This window comes from Dryobates pubescens, chromosome 15, assembly GCF_014839835.1.
Source record: "Dryobates pubescens isolate bDryPub1 chromosome 15, bDryPub1.pri, whole genome shotgun sequence".
NCBI classification, from domain to species: domain Eukaryota; kingdom Metazoa; phylum Chordata; class Aves; order Piciformes; family Picidae; genus Dryobates; species Dryobates pubescens.
In genome coordinates, this window is record NC_071626.1 from 8,650,902 (window position 1) to 8,673,786 (window position 22,885).

Consider the following 22,885-nt stretch of genomic DNA (forward strand, 5'->3'; position numbering starts at 1 on the left):
ACCAGCCCGGCCCCATTGCTGGGGATGCCTTACGTGTGCTGGGGGAGCACCCATGGGAGAGGGTGAAGGAGGGACTGCAAGTGACAGTCAGGGATTTAGCTGATTAGCCTTATTAATAGCAATTAAACCCTGGCTGTCAGCGCTGCAAAGCACCCCCACAGGCTCCTCCCCAGTGCCAGGAGCCTGAGGGGCTTTAGGATTTTATATCCTGGGCCTTTCCTTCACCAAAACCCTACCTGGGGTGAGCCTCAGCCCCCTCTCTGGAAGTAAAACTGGCTCTCCCATGTGTGGCCATAGACTGGCTCATCCCTGGCACCTGGCAGACCCCCTTTCAGGTGGCAGCTGCTGAGGGGTTTTATTTTGAGGAGGAGCATGAGTGAGCTGCCAGGGGTGGGCTGGATCTGGTACTTCAAGCCATGAAGCATGGCAGTTCCTTGGCCACTCACCCTGTCTTCCTTCTCTGCTGGGCACACACCCTGCAAAACCACACCGATGCCTCTTCACCCTCCAGGCCAGTGTCTGAGGGAGCAGCAGGGTGCTTCAGAAGCAGCCCTTTCCCCCACTGTGCCCCTTACTAAAGCACAGACCTCTGTCTGCATCCTCCCCACCCCCCTTTCCTGGCACCAGCCCTTCTGGCTGGGGTCTGTCACCACCCTTGCCCTGCTTCCTCCTGCCTCAGCCCCTCCAAATGTGCCCCTGCCAGCCTGCTTTGCTGGGGGAGAGCCCAGGAGCCCCTGGGCACCAGGATTACCAGGGGATTCGGGCTGTGGTAGGCAGCCACCTCCCCATTGGCTGGGAAAGCCTCTTAAAAGCGGAGAAAGGCTTTCTGCCCGCTCAGCACCCACCCGTCCCTGCCGGCCCGAAGCCATAAGCGGCTGCTGACCCACATCCCCCTTGGGACTGCCGTGGGGCACTACCTGCTCCCGCAGGAAGCAAAGCAGTCCCCCACGTGGGACATCCCCCCCAGCGCGGCCACAGGCAGCTTTGCTGGGCAGCGTCGGAGCTGGAGGAAAGCGAGCTGAGAGGGGGATTAGCTCTCTGGCGAGGACGTAGCTGCCCTGGAGGAAGGAGTGGGGCACAAGAGAGCACTCGCCGGGCACCGCATTCCTGCAGGCATCGCTCTGTGCATGGCTGAACGCCTGCCCACCATGGAGCACAGGGCCAGCAGGACCATCTAACCGGGTACCCTTGTCCAGAGCTGGGAAGTGCTAGCCAGAGGGAGAAAGGAGCACTGCTGACAGGTCTGCTCAACCTTCAGAGGCTCAGCCTGTGTCTGGAAGGTCGTCGCTGTGCTGTGCAGGTCAGTGGCACAGGGAGATGCTTGCAGCCTGGCACTGGCTTCTGATGGGACAGCTTGTCCCAGGCCTGCACTCATTTGATTCTCTGATGAATACTTTCTCAGGCTGTTGTCTGGGGAGGCTGGTGGTGTGAATGGTGGCCCCTGTGTTTGATAAACATCCCCCCACCCCATTTGTACTGTACCCCACCCCATCTGTACTGTCTGAGGACACTAGGAGCTATCCTAGTATTTGTGAGGACCCTCCTGGCTGCCATTCTCTTGGCACAGTGGGGCTTTGCTGGGCACTGTCCAGCACCAACTGCTCTGTGTGCATCCAGGAACTGGCAGCCACAGCTGAACCTGCTGTGGCCTTCACCCTCCCAACCTGGACTTGTGACTCCTGGTGTAGACAGAGATCTTCTCTTGGCGCTCACCTGTAGCTGGATGTGGCAGTGTCTGCTCTGGCCACCTGCCTGTGATGCACAGGGAAGGGCAAGTACCCATGCTGCTGAGCTTTTAGGTGCATGTGAATTTACACGTGGTATTTTTAACTGTGAATAAAGCTTCTTAACTGAGGAGAAATTAATAGCAAGCTGTAGAGTGTGCAAAAGCAGGTGCAGGGTACACGGTGTGCAGCTGTGAGCAGAACAGCTAGCCTGGGTCAGAGCTGGGATAGCTCTCCAGCAGAGCTCTGCTGTAGCATATTGGCCTTGGACACATCCCCACAGGTGAGCTCCTCTGGTGCATCTCATCTCTTTTTCATCCAAACTCTAGCTGCTGGCAGGTAAAAGCCCTTTTGAGCCTTGCTGTACAGTTCTGTAGCACCAAGCACCGAGCAAGCAGCTTCTGCAGAGGAGCCCATCCAGCTCTAAACTCAAACAGCACTGATGGATATATGTCTAATGATGCTGCAGAAAGCTCTGAAGAGTGTGCCAAAAAGGACAAATATTTTCTTGCAAGGAAGCTGGAGGGGGGGAAAAAGAAAGAAAAATTGTCATGGTTTGGTTTATTCATTTAATTTATGGTGCAGATCAAGGTCAAGATGAGGGAGGCTGGGAGAGGGGCTTGGATAAAAAGGCTCGGGTTGTGTTTGGTGGCAGTCATTTGAGGTAGCTGTGTGCAGCAGATGGTGCAGTGGCAAAGCACCAGCACTGACTGAGAGAAATGGTTGTGCTTTTGCAGCAGGTCACCTTTTGTCCAGCTGTACCTGGCTTGTCAGTCAGATGAGGCTGGGAGAGTAGTGGCAGAAATTGCATGAAACTGTTAGTCTGGCTGTCCTGGCGCCAGTGATCCAGACAACACCAGAGAGAGTGTTAGGGGAAGGGTCTGGGTATCTGGAGTGTGTGTGATCAGTCTTTTCTTCCTTGAGATGATTCTTTGCCTTGAAGCTGTCTTTATAGCACCCTGTTCTGAGGTCATGCCTCTGCCCCTTGCCACAGTCCCTGAGTGATTAGAATAGCCTGAGGGCCCCTGCGGTTCAGCCTGAGAGCCGTTAGGATATGGCCATCCAGAAGAGCAGCCCCAGCCTGGGCTCAGAGACAGAGCCTGCTCCCTTTTTCCATGGCTGAGGGGGTTCTGAAGATCTGGGGAGCCAGTGCTTCAGGGACCCATGCTGGGGACAAATGCCTGGGTGCTGCACTGAACACCCCCCTGACCCTGCATTTTCAGGAGCAAGGGCTCCCCAGGGAGCGGGAGGAGGGGTACCACTGAGGCTGGCTGGTGATCCCTCCGTAGGTCAACCTTGGCTTGGGCACCTGAATAAAATCAACCAGCCAAGACCATTGTGTGCCTCTTCATATTAACACTCTGTGGGTGCAAGTGCCATGTCCTTTGCTGAGGGGTCCAGAACAGACCTAGGTGTCTTGTCTTGCAAGTCCATCTCCCACCATCCCCTAAACTACTGTTTCAGGCTCCTCTCGAGCTATTCCCAGCCCCCTTTCCAGTCTTGGCTCTGCACACTGAACTTCTTGCAGCCTGAGACAGAGCAGTGACTCTCCTTTTCTGACATCCTTTTCCTTTTCATGACATCAAGGATGTCATGGGGTAGGAACACTTCTTGCCAAGCAAGGGTCCTTCACCTGGTTTCTGCCCCAACTTCTGCCATCCATGCTTTTGCCTAAGGTATTTGCTCTTGTTTAATGTGCAGAGCAACAGCAGCTATGGGAATCAGGTCAGCTCATCCCTATTGCTTGGAGGGCCTGAAGAAGAGGGACATCCTTAAGAAAACTCCCATGTGCTAGCTCTTTGTGTCCTATCCCTAGGACTGTCCTTGTGCTCTTGGCAGTCTCCAGGCAGTATGTGACTGCTGGCATTTCCCACAACTGCCAGTTTCAAGGGGATAAGGACACTGGCACCACTTTGTACTACCAGCAGGGCAGCAATAGGGCAAACCTGACCTGACAAAGCCCAGCTCAGGCTCTACGCTTTCCAATGGCTGCCTAATACCACCTGGGAGCACCTATAAAGAAGTCCAGTGATGGTTTGGCATGCAGCTGTGAGAATAAGCCTGACTGACCAAGAAACTGAGGCCAGTGCTGCTGGAAGGTGTATGGCAGAGACCCGGTGCTTAGGGGAGCAGTGAGGAAAACACTCACAGCAGCCAACTGGAGCAAAATTCCTGGGCAGCTTAAGAGCCCCAAGAGCAACTCACAAGACATCCCTTCTAATTCCCTCCTTCTCCATGCTTATGCTTTGTTCTGGCCCCTCCGTGTAGGTACAGAGCCCTAATCTCTCCGGCATGCAAATAACCCGCGGTGTGCGGCGCCCTCCCCCTTCGCTCCTATCACAAATCTGGCCCCTCACGGCAGGGAAGGGAGGGCGAGGGAGAGGGAGGGCCATGCACCGGAGCCCCCCAGAGGAGAGCACCGCCGGGTTAATGGATCCCCTGTGCCTCACTGCTGGAGGCTTCTGTAGCAGGGCACGTTCTGGAAGGTTTCCAGGGGGAGCAGTCAGGAACGGGAGAGGCTCAGATGGGAGCTGAAAGAGATTCACATCTCTGGCTCCCTCTTTGCACCAGCCTGCAGGCATGGTTGGATATGGAGCAAGTGAGATGCTGTAGAGCCTGATACCTCACCACATCAGATGCAGCTGGGAGCTGGCACTCTGCTTGGCTGCATCTGACCAGGGGTTGTGGAGCCGTGGGCTGCCTGAAGCTCAGGGGAAGCCCAGCTGTGGCTTGAGCTCACACTCTGAAGTAACCCTGCCTTGTCTGGCAGGATGAAGGTGCAGAAAGGTAACATGGTCCCCCAGTGAGGCTCTCAGAGCTTGAAGATGGTGGCCATGGAGAGAAACATTGTAGTACATGTTTGCCTGCTATGCTTCTCTTGCAGTACCTGGAGATCTCTCTCTCTCTCTCTCCCTGTTGTCCTACTTCCTCCCCACTTGTCTTCCTCCTCCCAGGCTAGACGATGGGGAGACGTGACCCAGAGGAAGGGCAGCTGCCAGCTCCTGTGAAGCCCCCGGATGGTGGCTGGGGCTGGATCGTGCTCTTTGGCTGCTTTGTGATCACTGGCTTCTCCTATGCCTTCCCAAAAGCCGTCAGTGTCTACTTCAAGGAGCTCATGAAAGATTTCCATGTGGGCTACAGTGACACAGCCTGGATCTCCTCTATCATGCTGGCCATGCTCTACGGGACAGGTGATGCTTGAATGCACTTAGTCCTCCCCAACTCGTGCCTTCCTCACCCAGTTATGGGCCTGGACCATGCCCCCACAGGGTCTCCTTGTGCTCTGGCTTGATCATGAATCAACATGCAGAACACAATTGTCCCACCACTTCTCTTCTAGAAAGTGCTGCATTTCACATCCCCATTTCCTCTGCCTCAGGAGACTTCAGGGGTCACCCACCTGCCCCTCAGGTAGTTGGCAGGGGGTTGCTCCCATTGCTGAAGTGCTGCCCCTATCAAACCAAGCCCATCTTGTTCCCAGGTAACAGGGGGCTAAAGGGATGACAAAGAAGAGGTCTCCACACTGCAGCCTCCCTCCCATGGCCAGACCCAACAGATGTGTAGCTAGGATGCCAAGTAGTGAGGTCTGTCGTTAGAGTTTCATTTTCACAGTGCTGTGCTTGGGCTGGCTGCCCTTTCCCAGTCGTCCTTTCTGATCTGCTACTCTCTCTCCTCTGCTTTCTCACAGGACCAGTATGCAGCATCATGGTGAACCAGTTTGGTTGCCGGCCTGTGATGCTCATTGGTGGGCTGCTGGCTTCTGCTGGCATGATCCTGGCATCTTTTACCACCAATATCATTGAACTTTATCTGACAGCCGGCGTACTGACAGGTGAGAGCCCCAGAAGTTGCAGGGGGACAGGCTTACCTGGGGAAGAGCCAAGCCCAAGTTGTATCTCCCTTTAACACTGCCTTGTCTAACATCAGGTCTCCCCTCACCTATTCCCACCTGTTCACAGGCCCTGTATGAGATCCATCTGCTGGATCTTAACAGGCAGGACCTGTGGTGAAAGGCAGAAGGACAGAAGGACATAAATGATGCTCAGTGACAGTGGCAATGGAAGTGGTATCAGAGTAGTGGTATGGAGGAGAGGTAAAGTTCCAGTTTAAGACACGGGTCCTGTCTAAACATGGCCACAGTTACCTGAGTCAAGCACCCTTCAAGTAAACAGCTGGTTTCACCCCATCTTCTCCAGGGGCAGCCCACCAACATAAAGAAGCAGAGGCTTATGAGAAATGTGCGAGTCCCATCATGGGACTTCAGCACTGGAATAGTCTGAGGGGAATTTTCATCTTACTGGAAAGCACATCTCATGTTCTCACACCCCCTGTCTCCCTCCTGGCTCTCACCCTATGTAGGTTTGGGTATGGCATTGAACTTCCAGCCCTCACTGATCATGCTGGGCGCCTACTTCGACAAGCGCCGGCCCCTTGCCAACGGCCTGGCTGCTGCTGGGAGCCCTGTCTTCCTGTCTGCCCTCTCTCCACTGGGGCAGGTGCTGATGGAGAAGTTTGGCTGGCGTGGAGGTTTCCTTATCATGGGAGGCCTTCTGCTTAACTGCTGCACTTGTGGAGCAGTCATGAGACCCCTGGATGCAGGCATGAAGCGGAAGATGGAGAAGACTCAGGACAAATACGAAGCTAAGGAGATGCTTCCTATAGGAGGGAAATCAGAGGAGGGAATCAGTACCGCGGATGGAAACAAGAAAGCCAAGAAAGCCAAGAAAAAGCCCAAGAAAGGAAAGAAGCTTTTGGACTTCAGCATCTTTTCCAACCGAGGGTTTATCATTTACACCATCTCAAAGTTCATCCTGGTCTTGGGTCTCTTTGTGCCCCCCATACTGCTGGTCAACTACGCCAAGGACACAGGAGTGCCCGACACAGAGGCTGCTTTCCTGCTCTCCATCATCGGTTTCATAGACATCTTCGCCCGCCCCGCCTGCGGCATGGTGGCAGGGCTGAAGTGGGTCCGGCCCCACGTCTCCTACCTGTTCAGCTTCGCCATGCTCTTCAATGGCATGACAGACATCTGCAGCGCCAGGGCTAGCAACTACACAGGCCTGGTCATCTTCTGCGTCTTCTTCGGCATCTCTTACGGCATGGTGGGAGCGCTGCAGTTCGAGGTGCTGATGGCCATCGTTGGCTCCCAGAAGTTCTCCAGCGCCATCGGCCTGGTCCTGCTTATCGAGGCTTTTGCTGTCCTCATCGGTCCACCCTCTGCAGGTAGGTCACTTGCTGCAAAGACAGATGACTGATTCACTTGCTGTTCCATGGTACTGCAGTTATCAGCCGTGAGCACACCAGCCCCTATTTGTCAACTCCATGCTTCCTCTGGCAAATGAACTCTAATGTGGCAGCTCCTGGTCTCACTCCCTGTACCCCGGCACTGCATCTGAGCAGAGGCAGAAGATAGGAAGTGGCATTTCTGTCTCTGCTTTGCTCAGAGAGCTGAGTGATGGCAGGGCATGCAGAGCCATCCGGAGCGGCATGACTTCCAGCGTCTCTCAATCCTGATCAGTGCCACTTCCTGTGTTCTGTGCTGGCATCCAGGTCTCTGCTTCACTGTGACTATTGCATGCAATCATGCTGTGGGTGAGGTCAAGCACATTCTACAGGCAAACCTTTGAAAGCCGTCCACAGGACAAGGCAAAGGTCATTCAAGACCCCCTTGGTGACCGTGGCCTTTTAATTGGTACTGTGAATAATGATGATCTCAGTTTGCCAGTTGCAAGGCACAGGCACTTTGGTGCCAGTCAAGTCAAAGCAGTTTGTACAGCCACCTGAGGCATCTGCTCTTGCTTTTTAAAACAAAGATTAAGACACTCACACCTTCTCAACCACTCTGCTCTAGGCCACAGTCCGTGGTAAGGTCCATGCCCCACAGACAGCCCATTAACAGACTGTTGAATGGAGAGAGACTCTGCAGCCAGGTGGTTGGTGTAGGTTGCTAAGTGTCTGATGAGGTCTGAGGAAGCCAAATCCAGGCTTAATGCGAAATGAATTGCAGTTTCTTGCATGCACAGTTTGTGAGGAAGGGTTGGGACAGAACACGGGCAGGAGCCACTCCACTGCTTCATGCACTCCCTTCCTTGAGCTGCAACACCTGGGCTAAAGCTCATCAGTGAACATCTTTGTGTGGGTGATCTTTTCTGCAGGACACACCACCAGTTACGAGCAAAATCTGCCCTCAGCAGCTCCATCTAGTTCTCAGGTAAGCGTTGGTGGCCATGGGAACACCCTTTGGATGCTAACAGTCCTGGCCTGTCTTACAAGATGTGGGGCAGATGGCAGGTCCCACCCAGGGAGGGTCAGGAAATGTGTCTTGGAGGCAGCTGCAGGGGTTTAAGGAGCTTGCCAAGGAGCAGAGCACAACAGTGGATGGCAGCTGGGGGACATCCCTTAGTCCTCCTGTCTCAGTTCAGCTCTGCCTTGCTCCCATGCGCATACAGACCGGGACACGGATGTGCAGGGTCGCTGATGAGCGGTGCGGGGGGAGCCAAGCTGTGGTTCCCACCTTTCCCCTGGGTGGACACTGCTGCAGGACCGCCCTGGTATGGGAAGCTCGAATGTGCTGGCAGGGCCGGAGGCTCGGAGGGGGCTGAACAAAGTGGCTTTGTTTGATGTAATCCTCCTGAGCTGCTTCCTGCTCCGTGGGGCTGAGGGGGTTTGGCACAGGATAAACTGCATGCACGCAAGCTCCTTGCTCACCATCCAGCTTCAGTGAAGAGGGACACGGCTGCTTGCCAAGGATTCACTCTGCTTCCTCCCATGACTGCTCCAGCAGGCACCTCAGTGTGCCCTGGGGCCAGTGCCAGGCCATGCACCATAGTGCAACAGGGACTGGGGGTCACATGCACAGTCAGGAGTCTGCAGGACCAAGATAAAGCCTTTGGTCACCATGGCCCCATCCTGACTGCAGCAGGGCAGCTGCTCAGGCTCCCCAGCACCAAGGACTGGGAACCCTCCCTCCATTGCCAGCTTCAGAGCATTCAGAAGATGCATTGAGGACATCTTTTTGGCAGAGAAATCACCAGGTGTGGGACAGTCAAAAGGGATTTCTTTGCCAAAGAGATGCTGCTGCTGCCTCTCTACATGTTTTCCTGACATGACAGCATTAGCAATAGCAATGCCTCTCCAGTTTTGTTTCTTTGCTGAGACTTGACAAGCCAAGACCTCAGAGGCTCACCTCTCCTTGGCAAGAAGATGGCCCACCACAACACGAGACCATAACATCAGTGTGTCACAATCATTTAACCTTGTCCAAACATGGCAAAACACCAGCCCTGTGCTCTTACAGTGCTTTCCTGGTGGCACAGTACTTTCCTGTGGTGTGGCTCTTCCCCAGGGTGATTTTTTTAGACATTCAGGCTTCCTGCTCTTCTCTTGAGGAGTGAGTCCTCAGCCAAAGGCAGGTGCTGCCTGCCTGTGGTGGGCTGTCCATGCAGGGGTGCACCGGCTGAGGCTAACTGCCTCATTTCTTCTCCATCAGGACGCTTGGTCGATGCTCTGAAGAACTATGAGGTGATCTTCTACCTGGCGGGCTCAGAGGTGGTGCTCTCTGCTCTCTTCCTGGCTGTGGCCACCTATTGCTGCCTGAACCGAGGGAAGAAGCAGGACCCTCCCCCAGAGAAGAACCCCTCCGGGGGCGGTGGGAGCGACACCGAGGAAGCAGAGTCCGACATGCAGGAAGCCGAGGAGCACAGCAGTGACAACCACCAGCTGGCACACAGCACTGACAATGCCATGGTAGCTGCCAGTGAGGAAGCCAACCACGTGGCAGAGGAGCAGAGCAGGGAGGGAGGTGGGTGTCCCGAGGGGGACGGGGAGGTGTTGGCTCGAGATGCCTGCAACACCGACCAGACGGTGGAGAGGGACAGGTTTTAGCCAGGGGAGAGGAACAGGGATGCATAAAACTGGCCTTGCTCGCATGCACATCAGCATGGGAAGGTAGGTGAGATAGGAGGTGGAGAAAGCTGAGGCAAAAGCAGATGCAAGAAGAGGCAGAGGTATAAGAATAGCTGGTCCTTATGTACATATGTCCACATACCTACCCAGTGATATGTCTGCTTGCATCCTGCACCCATGCTGGTACAGCACAGGCTGAGAGCAGCCCCAACACCACAAACAATAAAAACAAAAAATAATCTTTCCTCACTTCCAAACCAGCCCTGGAGAAAGTCTTTTGAAGAGGCTGCCAAGGACTTTTCCTTCTGCAGTGTCCCAACACAGAACACAACCAATTAGAGACTCTCGGTAAACAGATCTGCTATGCTTTGGTCCACCTCACTTCCAGGGTCAGGATAGCACCAGCCTAGCTGGCAGCAGGTCTAGGAGGTGGTGTAATTCATAACTCCAGATCCAGCCAGCATGAGGGTAGACACTGCATTCCCTGCAATACTTCCTTCAGGCACTGCCAAACTGGTGGGACACTGGCTCTGACCACCTCTGTCTGGAGCACCTTTTGTGGGCAATAAAAGGCAGGGTAGTGACACACTGCTGTTCTTCCAGGTAGTGAAGTGCTGGGTTGAAGGCTGCTGCTGAGGTGCAAGAAGCCATCTCAGAAGGGCTAATGCCATTAGACAGGCAACTGTGAGACAGGAATAGCAGTGAGGCAGCTTAACTAGGGTGAAGCGGGTCCTGTTGACCTGTGAAAGGAACAACTTGGCCTCTGTGGGGGTGGGGGTTTCGGGGCAGGTAAGTAGTCATGTCCCAAGAGATTAGCCATTCAGCAGGAATATCACTAGATGCATGTCTGTTTTCCTTTTAAATAGAGAAAAAACCCTTATGTAAAGGAATCAAAGGTAAGGCAGAAGGCCAAGCCACAGCCCCTGGGTGCCACTAAGGAGGGTGCTGGAGCACGTGGTAAGGCAGGCATGACCCCCTCACCCCCGCTGCATGGTGGATTTCTAGATTCAGAGGCCAACCTTCCCTGGCATGCTTAAACCACTCCTAATCTGCTTTAGGACTGGATCTTTTCTAAACACCTCTGGTCAAAGCCCTTTCTTCCGGTTTCCTGAACTGCTTCACCTCAGAGGCCCTGGGGGGAACCTGTGACTGTAGCCACGGATCAAAAACTAAGCAGAGAGCTACAGGAAAGGCAGCTCATGGGGCCATCAATATAGGTCTTTCACTCCAGATGGGGTTGGCTACAAATTATTGGGTAATGGGTGAAGCCTGCAGCACCCACAAAGCCATTGAACTCCAGCAGGCGGGTGGGACATGAAGGGCTTCACTCTGGATGCTTCCAAGCAAAGTAAATGATGAGCAAAACTAAGCTGCTGAAGGGTGTCAGTTTCAGAGCCATAAAAGCTGGTAATTGCAGGGGAGAAGGTAAACCCCCGTGGGGCTGTGCCCTGCCCCACTGTGGCTGACACCATTGTTGTTAGCTCTGAACTGTAAGCCAGCCAGAGCAGTGACTTTGGGCTGTCTCCTATTCAACGCCCCCTTAGAAACATCCCAAATCAGCTCAGCACCATGACAACCCCCAGGTGCAAAAGTCTGGGAGAAGAAGAAATAGCAGGAGGGGTGATGGAGCCCTGTGGGTTCATTCATTCACCACTCTCCCCCCCCCCCCCAACAAGGTGAGTTCACTATTTCTGCTGTGCTTGACCAAGTTGCTCTGCAGCTCTTTGCCCAGCAGCCCCAAGCCCCCATCCCCCAGGTCAGGTTTTCCTTACTCACCAATAGCTGCCTCGAGAAGCAGCCCACAGCTCCCCAGAGGTCTAAGGTCCTCAGTGTGAAAACAACTGCCCTTGGCAGCACCAGGCAGGTCACTAGAACAAGGTCCCCTCTGTTTCCTTGTCACCACTCAACACTTCCCACTAAGCCTCCTGCTCTTAAATCTTTTCACAAAAGCCCTTAAAAGCCCTTGGGGTATCTACAGAAAGTGGTGTGAGGTACCCAGTCCTCTTCCTGCCCCTTCATAGTCAGGTTGCCAAAAACCTGGCAATGATGCCTTCCACTTTGCATTCTTTGCTTTCAGGCAGGCTCTGCTAAAGCATTTTCTCTGCTCCTCTTAAACTGCTCCATGTTTTGGCACAATGAACAGCTCTGAAAGAGGATCAGGGACTTAAGCATCAGCTCAACCTTGTGATGCAACAGCTGAGCTGTGTGAAGCTGGCCCTGGAGGGTTGCAAGGGTGCCTGCAGGCAGGACTGAGGCAACAGGTAGCTTGATGAGGCTGGTGCTCCCTGGGAAGCCAAGATCATAGAATGGTCTGGGTTGGAAGGGACCTCTGAAGTTCATCTAGTCCAACCCCCTCTGCAGTAAGCAGGAGCATCCTCAACTAGATCAGGCTGCCCAGGGCCTGATGCAGAGAAGCTGCTATTCCACGGAGGACTGGCCTTGCCCCAGCAGCTAGAAACCTATTGCTCTGGAAGCCTGTGCTGCAGTGCCCACCACAGCTTAGCATAAAGATTACCCACCAGCATGAGCAAGGGTGAAAGGCCAGCACCCAACACTCACCTTCCCATCATTGTGTTTTCAGATTAAAACCAACAGAGGATGAGCAAACAAATCTCTAAAGACAAACCATGAAGGACAGGAAGCAAAATGTCACATTTTTCTTTATTAGAGACAACAAACAGTACATCAGAGTTGCTTTGAATCTTCCAGAGCAGCTTGACCACGGATGGCTTTCTTCCAGGCATCCACAGAGATGACAAAGCTCCACAAAGAAATCAAAGAGAAATCAAACCAAACCAAAATAAACATCCCAATCATAAATTAATGCCCTTAAATAATTTATCTCACTATCCTTAGAATGTAATGACAGAGAGGTGAAACCCCCTTGTTTCAGAGAAGCACACCACTCCTGGCAGCTGTGCTACCCACTGAAGGATAAAGTGCCATCTGCATCTGGGATCAGCCCAGGAGAATGGTGGGAGGAGGAGAGAAAAGGAAGGAGGAAAGAAGCAGCCTCACTTACCTTTGTTTTCCTTTCCCACCCTCCCTGGGAAGCTGGGACATCAGCTACTGCTGCTGGCTGGCTCAGAAGCAGCCCAAATGGTTGTGCAGAGGAGACCAGCAGCTGGTTATGCTAAGTCACTTTGCACTAAAGAATCCCAGCACCTCTGCCTACAGGCCACATCTTCCTCTCCACAGGGCTTCCTCTCTCTCTCCTTTTTTAGTTTAAGGATGGGACATGTCCTTTGCAGTTCTAAGGTGGCTCCTCCTGGCACCTGCACAAGGAAAAAGTGTGCAGGACTGGCTGCACATCCTCAAGAAGCACGCTTGGTTACTGTCCATTGTGAGGAGTTGCAAGAGAGGAGAGCAATGGCAATGTCTGCAGCTTTGCTGTCGTTCCCAGCACCTGTCTGCCTCACACAAGTGTGTTCACCTCAGTATCTCTGAGTAGAAGGCCTCCCTCCTGATCCAGGTCCCTTCTTCCCACAGGGAAGGGCAGAGCAAGCCACATCCTGCAGGATTCCAGCCTTGGGGTGTAGCTATGGAGTGTGCACATGGTGCCAGCTGTGCAGGAGCCTGGGAACCATGAGGAGAACGGTAGCCAGGGGAAAAACTTCTAAATCCTTGCAGCAGGGTTGCAGCAGGTCAGCCCTGCTTTGAGAGCTTCCCCCAGCCCCTTGGCTGGGGGCAGTGAACAGACCACATGTACCTCCACTGCTTCTAGACATCTCTATGGGCTTGCTCCTGTTTCTTAAAAAGCAGTGGTGCAGAGAGCTGGGAGTGGTGGGAGTGATTATCCTACAAAAAACAGGCCTGCAGCCCCCAGGGACAAAGGGAAGAGAGTGGAAGCTTAAAACAAGCCAGAGAATGGGAAGCTTGAAAACAGCGAGCAGTGGCATGAAGAAAACAGTGCTAGTGCTAACATTTTCCCAGCACAAGGGGAGGACAAGAAGGGGCTGTGTTTGCCATTCATAATCATCTCCAGAAGAGGAGTGGTGTACACCCCACATGCTCAGCAGCACCTTGTCTGCATGTGGTGTGGTACAGGCTCTTCCTCCCCACACCTCAGTACCCAAGTCTGGAAGCAGAAATCCGGGGGGAACAAAAGGGATATGCAGGCAAACAAGCAACAGAAGAGAAAGGAAAGCAGAGGTTGGTCCCAACCAGCCACCCTGACCCAAAGCAGAGGAGGAATCCCAGGCTGGACATACACAGAAGTCAGGGAGGATGAATTGCCATGTGAAAGATGTTTTTATAATAGTCTGCAAAGCCTTCCCTCTGGCCGTGCCGGCACACTCAGGCATCATCAATGAGCTTTTCACCATCAGTGTCCTCCTTCCCACTGTGCTCTTTCTCACTCCCTCCTCCTTCTTCTTCTTCTGCTCCATCTGTGTATGTGTCCTTCTGCCCATAGCTGAGAGTAGTACGGGCAAGGTCCACCTCAATGGGAAAGACATCAGCGTCTCGGAGCACGCCGTAGCAGTCGTCGTAGTACTTGGACATCGTGGAGACAAAACGCTGGAGCTGGAACACGATGTCTTGCACTGTAGTGGAGACAAGTTGGGAACACATCAGGCCCCTTCCCAGTTTGAAGGCTGTAACTAAGCTTCCTTCACCATTAGACACAATCTCCTACACAAGGAGCCCCCTACACAGGGCCCTTTTGTCCCCTGAGGGCAGATGTCTCAGACACAGAGGAGGGTTGTTCAGTAAAGACTTCTGAGCTGAGATGAAGGAGGAACATGAAGGCCAAAGCCATGTCTGCCAGGCCCCTTCAGGTGGTGGACACAGCAGTGGTACTCACCATGTTTCTGGTCTAGGACATAGCAGTAGTACTCACCATGTTTCTGGTCTAGGAGCTCTATTTTCTCTAGCACATCCTTCCTCATCTTGGCAAAGCGTGTGCGAGCCTCCTGCCGGCACCGCAGGATCAGACGGTATTCGTAGTTCCCCGTGCTGACCCTGTAGAGGGGTTCACCCAGAGCCTGCCAACAACATGCACCCATCTTAGACTCCCACAGCAGTGCCTGCATGCAGCATTCACCTGCTGATGTGGACTCACAACGACCTGGGGTTATTACAGCCCTCTCAAGCCCACTGCACCTGCAGTCAGGAGGCACGAAACACAAGGACTGCTGAGCCACGCCAGCACCTGGCAGTCAATGAGGCCATTTCAAAGGCTGAGTACACACCAACCATGGCAGAGACAAGCATCACTGCTGAGCAAAGACAGAAGGACAGGCACTTTTCAATCCAGCATGGAGAAGGGCCATGGCTTCTCTCCTGAACTATTATGACAGGCACTATACACAAAGATGTCTGGAGTCTGAGGGGTGTATTCATTTAGCTCAATCACACAAAAAGATTCTGCCCTCTTCTGCAAGCTTCTCTCAGCATCCATTGCAGGACACAGTGAACATCTACAGAGAGCACCCTGTGGGATCTACAATCATCCAGACAGGACTCTGCAGACCAGCAGACCTGTACATTGTTGCACAACATAGTTTGGAGAGAAAGGGGTGAGGTCTCTCAGCAGAACAAAACTCTCTTCTTGCACCTGCAACCATGACTTACATACAAGTCCATGTTAGGTGCTGTGGCTTGGTAATGCTGCATCATGCAGCCAATCCCACTCTGCTGGGCAAGCCTGGGATTCCTTCCACCCCATTTAGCAGGAAAGATGTAATTAAATGTTGTGTGAGGAAAGTTTTATTCCTTCCTGGCACTGGGCACTGGGCTTTCCAAAAATGCCAATTCCTGCTCTAAGATCAGTATCCAGAATAAACAAGCTCCTACTCTTGCAGAATTATGGAATCATGGAATGGTCTGAGTAGGAAGGGGCCTTTAAAGGCCATCTAGTCAAACCCCTCAGTGAGCAAGGACATCTTTAACCACACCAGCTTGCTCAGAGCCCCTCTGATCTCACCTTGAATGTTCATAGGGATGGGGCTTCTACCACTTCTCTGGGCAACCACCCTCACTGTCAACAATGTCTTCCTTATATCTAGTCTAAATCTACCCTCTTTTAGCTTTAAACCATTATCCCTTGTCCTGTCACAAAAATCCTTCCTAAATAGACTGTTCCCTTCTTTCTCACAGGCCCCCTTTAAGTACTGAAAGGTCTCCCTAGGGCTGCAGTAAGGTCTCCCCTGCAGTGAAACTGGGCCCGTAAGGGGGACATTTGTTATCTGAAACAGAGCAGTTAAGGGTTACAGCTGTGAAACTCTAACTCAGACAGCACACTGTTACTAGAGAAAGCTGCCACAGGTTTTGTGGGGGCTTGTTTTGGAAGTCTTAGGATTATAAGTTACTTATTTTTACCCAAAAATGTCCTAGCTAAGATAGATCCTTTAATTAACTTTCCTCAGCTCCAGATGCAGCTCTCACATGTTGTGCTAGGGAAGCTAAAGCCTTTCTCAGAAACAAGTCCAGAATTAATGATAATCTGTAGACTACACACAAATGGAATCTTTGAAGATAACACCTTAATCCTCCTTACACAGGCTAATATTATTTGAATGCTGAGACAGGCAGCCACTGGGCAAACAAGCTGCAGTGGAAATGTCTGGTCCCTCCTCTGCCATGCCACAGCAGCAGTGATTTGTGACAGCTACTGACAGCACTTCCCAGGTAGCACTTAAGGAGCTCTCATTACTACTATGTTAAGAACAAATGTGTCTGATTTTTAGGGTGTATTCACCAGGTTGAGTGCATGCAGGCACAGAAGCAGGTTTGCATTGACAAGGCAGTGTGCACAGGGAAGCTGCAGAAACAAGAGTCTGCAGCTGTCATTGCCACAGTACTGGTACTCACAATGCAGCTGTACTCTTCATCATCCATCTCTTTGACTTTCAGGCAGTAAGACTTCACAGGATTTAAAATTAAAGGGGAAAAAAAAAGGCAAAACAAGAAGAAAATATTAAGAATTAGAAGCAATTTCACCACCAGGCACAGCCACAGGGTTGTGCCATTTCAAACCCTCCTTCAGTGCTGCAGATAGGGGCACAGGGGAAAGCACAGCAGGATCAGAGTAATGCCAAACATCCCAGGTGGAAGGCAAATCTATTTAGAGGCAGATGGGGAGTAAAAGTGATGTGGGAGAGAGGAGCATTTATAATATATGTTTTTATATATAACATCTATAACCTGCATTCATCTACTGCTTGGAAAAGCACAGTACCAGAAAAATATGAGAAGGGAATAAATAAAGAGGGGAAAGATAAGTAATGGGAAGGATTCATGTTGGAAGAGGTGCTGCCATATTCCCTTGCCTTAGGGCTGCAGCTCCAAATACTCCTCTCAACTGCTAAAAGGAAATAGATTCCTACAGTTATAGAACCCAAGAACCCTACCCTTTTTGGGTGCAGAAAACAAGGGGTGAGTAGAATGGAGGGGACAGAAAAAAAGGCATGGTCTAAATGAAAGCAAATATGATTTGACAGTTGTTGAACCTGGCTAAAGAAAAGTTAACTATCCAGAACTACCTGAAAAGTATGGACTGGAGAGCTACTCAGGGAAGTTCAAGAGCCTAAGTTCCAAAGAAACTCTTCACAAAGAAACAAGGTAATTAATTTGGTCATGTAGGAAATAAGTCATCTGGGTTCTGGGAGACCTTTCTTACCAGTCAGAACTGTTATGTTACATGCAGGTGTCTGGATCTGAGTAATCCAGCAGTAGGTAAAGAACTGGCAAAAGCAAAGTGTTGTCACAGGGATGGTGGAAGGATGGACACATGGGATCCCCAGGCTCAATTTCAACCATCATGATAAAAAGATTTTCAAAAGGCAAGCAGCTCACCAAATATTCAAACTTGACATCCAGGTATTTTTTGATAGTCAGCCTTGTGTCAGGAATGGCTTTGTTCAGATATGTGTTCAAGTCAGTAAGCATCTGCAAGGGAAACTTCCTGTTGTTGAATGTTACAACCAAAAGCATGACTCCAGGTCATCAACTGCTACCTTCTAACCAGCACCGGTCATGAGACTGCCTCGAGTTAACTCTTTTTTTGAGCTAGAGGGTATCTGAAAGGAAGTCTTTGATCTTGACTCAGGATTGCCATGGTTAGAACATCCATGACTGTCACTGGCTAGTGGTTCCAATGCTAGAAATGCATGCCTCTCTTCTACTCTGAACTTGTCTTCTTTCAGCTCATCTTGTCTGACTTTCAGCTGGTCTCAGAAATGGCTCTCCCTGAGTCAAAAGCCCCACTACCCCACCTTGTCCAGCCAGCACGCCACTGAAAGTGGTGCCCAAATCAATACTCAATACTCTCTTTTGCTAGACTAAGTGAACACATTCCCTGGAGACTCAAATATATTGATCAAAAGCCTTAACTTGTTCCTGGACCACCTGTCTAAACTCTTTCACATTTAGTAACATTTTTTTAATGATGGGTGCCAGCACCAGGGAAAGGGCTCTAGGGACTACACTGATCAAACTGCCTCCTCATCCCCAAAAGGTAAGGGGAGGGATACACTTGTGTGCAAAAGTCAGAGGGACAGGACTGATGCATTCACTAACCTTACCCCTGAGGCTCTTTATGAGGAGAGCTCCCTGAAGGTGAGGCGACAAAGACAGTTCTCCCCACAGGGAATGACTTACAAGACCACACCTTCAAAGACATTGTTTCTAGATTCCCCTCTTCTCCAGACCCTTTACTGCTGTAGTTCAGTTCTTTACCGGCTTAATGGTTTTGAGAAGGTGAATCCCAAACTTCTCAATGCTTCGGTGGGCGTCGGCAAACTTCACAAAGGCTTCGCTGGCAGCCGGCTGCGGCTCCCGGACGCCGATGACAGAGAAAACGTCTCCAAAGGCTGGCTCAGGGCAACAAACACAGACAGATGAAAGAAGAAGTTGGCCCTGGAGAGAATCTTTTGCCTCCAGTATTCCAACTCCTTCTCATAACCTTGCACTCAGGTGGGAATGACATTCCCTCAAGCCCAGACGTTGGCAGGGCATTTCCTCGGCTTCTCAAGTGAAAGGCAGAGCCTGGGTTAGCACCATGACTGCCAGTGCCAGGAGGGCAGCCCTCCCATGATCATTTCTGCAACACTTCAGTTTTCTTTGAGTGAGGGAATCACACTTCTAAGTACTACCTAAAACTCCTGAAACTAGAGCCCAAAGATTTGTGCCCTCTTCACTCACTCTTTACCTCTGTGTGTCTGGGACAGCTCAAAGAAAGCTCTGAGAAGACTCTTGGTGTGCTCTGTCAAGCCTGGAAGTCAGAGAAAGCATTTAAGTCATTTCATTGAAACAGAGGCATCCTCCCCTCCCATCTGCTGTCTGATGCAGGACACACCTTACCTTTGTATAACTCTGCTGTCCTCTCCAACTCCTCCAATCTCTTCACCAGTCCATCTAAATGGAAACAAGAATTACAGCAGGACATGGTTAAGACCTGACTGGCTGGAAAAACACCAGTTTCACATCTTTGCTTCAAGTTTCTCTCACCTCTTAATGCCTGTTCCCTGGTCCAACATGGGAAGCTCTTAGAATAACTGTGAGCTTATTTGACAGTGTGGGGTTATCACCTATTGGCATTCATTAAGTGTGTCCCCACTTTAAATGAATTTGATCTTAGCTAACATTTAAATGGCCCCAGTGACAGGATAGGGCAGGGGCATCACAACAGTGAGGCACAGCAGAAGGAAAGCATTATGGAGGAATAATGTTGAACAGGCAAGTAACTATAAAGAGCAGGTAAGAGCAAGAGGGTAAGTGTTCCCTTAAGAAAATGGCCTCCTGGACACTTACCATTGCAAAGTATGGCTCGGCTTAACCCCAGGGCATCTGCTGTCCCTGAGCTCATGTTCTCTACCAGTCGATGCTTTACCTTCTTCAACACTAAAGGCAAAAAGAGAAGTTGCAAACCAGGATCAGGTTTGCCCATTTCTATGGGCAAGAAAAGCTCACCAGCATACCTCACTGGTTTCTCAGGCATTGAAAAGCTGAACTTAACCTCTTGAGGCAGTGAGCAGGAAAAAGAATTCCATAGGAACTAGATGTTTGCTCCAGTTGTGGTTAGCACACCTTCTGTTCTGCCTGCCTGCTCTGCTCTCACATCCTACACACTTCAACCAACACAGCTCCAGCACTTCTTGTGCAAGACTATTCCAATGCATCACTTTGCCATAAGCTACCTATCATGGTATGTGGAACTAAACTTGGCTTATTCTACTTGCTGTGTTACTTCAGCTGAGGTCAGGAGATGAAGCTGAAAGCAAGACAAACAGGATGGAATGCTCAAAGTTATCACTTTGCTTACTTTTATCTTTTTTGAATCTGACACCATTTTGTTACCCCTTGATGGAATTAGTTTCTCTCTTTGGTGACCAAATTACTAGACACAATTATGTCCTCTTTGGAATCAGGTGATTCAGCTACATTTATTTAGAGACACACATGCAGGGGTACCAAGGGCCTGCAGCTTCCAAGAGCTCAGCTGGAGCCACACTGTTCAGCATCTCTGGAAGATACCACACGCTGCTTCCCCACAAATCCATCCACTCCTCATGACTTTCCTGAGCCCCTGTTATTAGTACCTTAATTGCCATGAAAGGAAGTGAAAGGAAGAAGAACAGATCTTTTAGGAAAGTGAGAGAAGTAGACCATATCAGGAAGAGAGCTGTGCACTTTTAGTTCAAAACACACACTTTGGTTAAAAAATGAAGTCTCCTCCATCTCTTACAGGGATGTCATCACCATCCTCCAAGCTGAGAAAACGCAACTAGTGGTTTTTGATAGGCACATTTTTCTCTACAGCTGAAAATCTCATTAAGTCAGCCTAACTTACATGTATTAAAAGTAAATGCCTTAAATTATTATCTAGTTGAGTTTCCTCATCCATGCTGAAGACAGTGCAGAAAAGCAAGCTTTTCACAACAACAGCCAAGCCCCTGTTTAACTTCCAAGACTATTTACAGAGGTCAGGGAAGGATTTTTTTAAACCTGGAACCCTCTTTGGCAGTATCCATTTGAAAATGACTGAGTTAAGAGAAGAACAGAAACAGAATCTTACTTTGGTTTCAGCTGGGACCAATCTTTCCCCCCTTCCTTGTCATTTTAACACCTTAGAAAGAAAGCAGCCTTACCAATATCCAGCGACTTGCCCTGCTTTGGGTCAGCCTGAAGCTTGTTGTAGTGTATGGTCACTTCTCCCTGCAGAAAGGGCAGATCCACAGTCACTGAGCTGGGAGTAACCAGCAGTGCCTTCCTTTACCAATGGGCAATAGAGTCTAAACTACAACCCAGAATCTCCAGTGGCCCCCTCCTACCTCTCACCTTTACCATCTGTATCATCTTGGCCACCTCCATCTTGGTCTTGCCTTTGACAGACTTCCCGTTCACTCCTGTGATTTCATCACCCGCTGCTATAGTGCCATCCAGGGCTGCTGGAGTGTTATCAAACACCTGACAGAGAGGAGAAAGAGCACAGGTGGTCTGCAACCAACAGAAAGCTAAATGCAGGGCCAAAGAGCAAAAAACCAACAACTATATTCCTCCCATTTAACTCAGTTGTACTTTGTTCTTGGTGAAGCCACAGTTCTTCCCCTTTCCTAAGAGGTGGGCTGATCACCTTGTTCTCTCAGGAAGTCCTTGCCTCCAGCACACACCTCCTCAAGCACAGCATTTCTTGATGTAGAGAATGCCACACTGCTCCCCTCTGAATTCTAACATGCTCTCCAAGAACAAAGATAATTTCAGAAGTCTTAATTTAATTCTTCCACACCTATTAGGCACTAAGGTAAAGTCACTTTGAGAAAGACAAAGTGCATAGGACTCTCCCCACGTTCCATCTCTCAGGCCTTTTACAAAGATGGTTTGACTCTTCCTCCCCAAGTGCCCACCTGGACAATGTAGAGACAGGGGCAGTACTGTGCTCCTCCCCCAATGCTGATCCCAATCAGGTTCTGAGAGTCCTTCTTCAGGGTCACTGTCCCAGGTACAGTGGGGATCCCCCTAGAATGAGAAAGGGGGAATGCACAACTGCAGGTGGCAGGCAGAGTGTCTGAAGCAGCTGCGGTATCCCAGCTGATAGCAATTGAAAATGCAACAGGCACTGCACGTCTGAACTCATCACATCATCACCACAGAGTCTATCAGCACACACACCTTTTGGGCTATCTATTTTGAGATTGGAAGGATTGGGGAGGTGGGAGAGACACCTCCATCCATTGCTAGGCACTGAGGAAACACTATCCTATTTTAAAGAGTGTTTCATGTGCTCTGAGTGCTGGAGTGAGAGGAAAACTTGCACAGCATAAACGAGGTGCAAGACAAGTGCCCCATGGTAAATTAATTGCTAATCTCATCCTATCTTTCACTTGCTCAGGGAATGCCCATGTTATCCTTAAGGACTTAAGGAGTATAGAGTTTTTCTCCACTTTTTGCCTTTTATTATGTTTCCTCCACTATAAATATTTTTTACTCTGGCTAAAGTCACTAATTCACAGATGTGACAGCACTGCTTTGCAATCAGGAGTGCAGGGCAGCCATTGCAGAGCAACAGAAAGCATTCTCCTTTGTTTGCCAGCACAGCAATGCCTCATCCCCAGTCCCCAGAGAGAGCAAGAAATGAGGTCTGACTCTTCATCACACAGCCTCAGAGGCAGGTAAATTTATCCACCCCCATTAGGTCTTGGCTGCAAAGACTATTTCTATTGTTATCAAAATGCATGAGAAGACAAGTGAAATACTCACATCTTATCTTCCTCAATATCATAGTCCAAATCTGCAAACATTGTTTTAGTTAAGTGAAGCCTTTGTCTGGAACTGCTTATACGAAAGTCTCTGGGAAGAAAGAATAACCCAAATAAACCACTGACCTCAATAGGAAACTGCAGAGAAGCAACCCTGCCACCCTTGTCAATCTCCTTTATACATATATATGTCAATGTTACATCAGAGTCTTCCCTATCAAAGGGAAAAAACACATCCAATGTCTGTGATTCTCTTCTCTGAATGAGACAGGAGAATGTCCTCGAGTTGAAATGCTGCGTATTTCAAACCCCACGTGTGCACAGAACACAACGTGATCCTTTCTGGAAGCTGCTTCTTCCCACACTCTACTTGCACCATGGCTCCTGAAGATACTTGAGCTTCTACTCCCTACACCCATTAAACGTGTCCATTTTGTCCTGCATTTCACAGCGAGTTAGGTCACTTTTTGCACCTTGTTTTCCTGAACCCCCCCCGTTATTTCCTTATGCAACAAGTCCCTGTTTAATCTTCTGTTTAATTTCGGACAGCAATTACCA

The 22,885-nt window shown here is 50.5% G+C and overlaps 2 protein-coding genes across 4 annotated transcripts; one reads left to right on the forward strand and one right to left on the reverse strand.

Moving 5' to 3' along the window:
• Positions 1-826: 826 nt before the first annotated feature.
• SLC16A8 (solute carrier family 16 member 8) lies at positions 827-13,571 on the forward strand. Of its 3 annotated transcripts, XM_054167654.1 has the most exons (6): positions 827-1,300; positions 4,679-4,915; positions 5,413-5,556; positions 6,084-6,947; positions 9,214-9,525; positions 12,211-13,571. In XM_054167654.1, the coding sequence occupies exons 2-6, from the start codon at positions 4,687-4,689 to the stop codon at positions 12,213-12,215; spliced, it is 1,554 nt and encodes a 517-aa protein (XP_054023629.1). In that variant the 5' UTR covers positions 827-1,300; positions 4,679-4,686; the 3' UTR covers positions 12,216-13,571. The 3 variants fall into 3 exon arrangements, with proteins under 3 accessions (XP_054023629.1, XP_009900796.1, XP_054023630.1); XM_009902494.2 differs by lacking the exon at positions 12,211-13,571 and having other exon boundaries at positions 9,214-9,984; XM_054167655.1 differs by lacking the exon at positions 12,211-13,571 and having other exon boundaries at positions 4,814-4,915; positions 9,214-9,984.
• Positions 13,572-13,636: 65 nt separating this feature from the next.
• On the reverse strand, positions 13,637-22,460 carry PICK1 (protein interacting with PRKCA 1). Its single transcript, XM_009902495.2, has 12 exons — positions 22,329-22,460; positions 21,476-21,587; positions 20,910-21,038; positions 20,720-20,786; positions 19,383-19,472; positions 18,933-18,986; positions 18,781-18,843; positions 18,309-18,442; positions 17,427-17,519; positions 16,443-16,493; positions 14,470-14,614; positions 13,637-14,173 (listed from the first exon to the last, which is right to left on the reverse strand). Exons 1-12 carry the CDS (start codon positions 22,367-22,369, stop codon positions 13,926-13,928), a joined length of 1,227 nt encoding a protein of 408 aa, XP_009900797.2. The 5' UTR covers positions 22,370-22,460; the 3' UTR covers positions 13,637-13,925.
• Between the last annotated feature and the right edge of the window lie 425 nt (positions 22,461-22,885).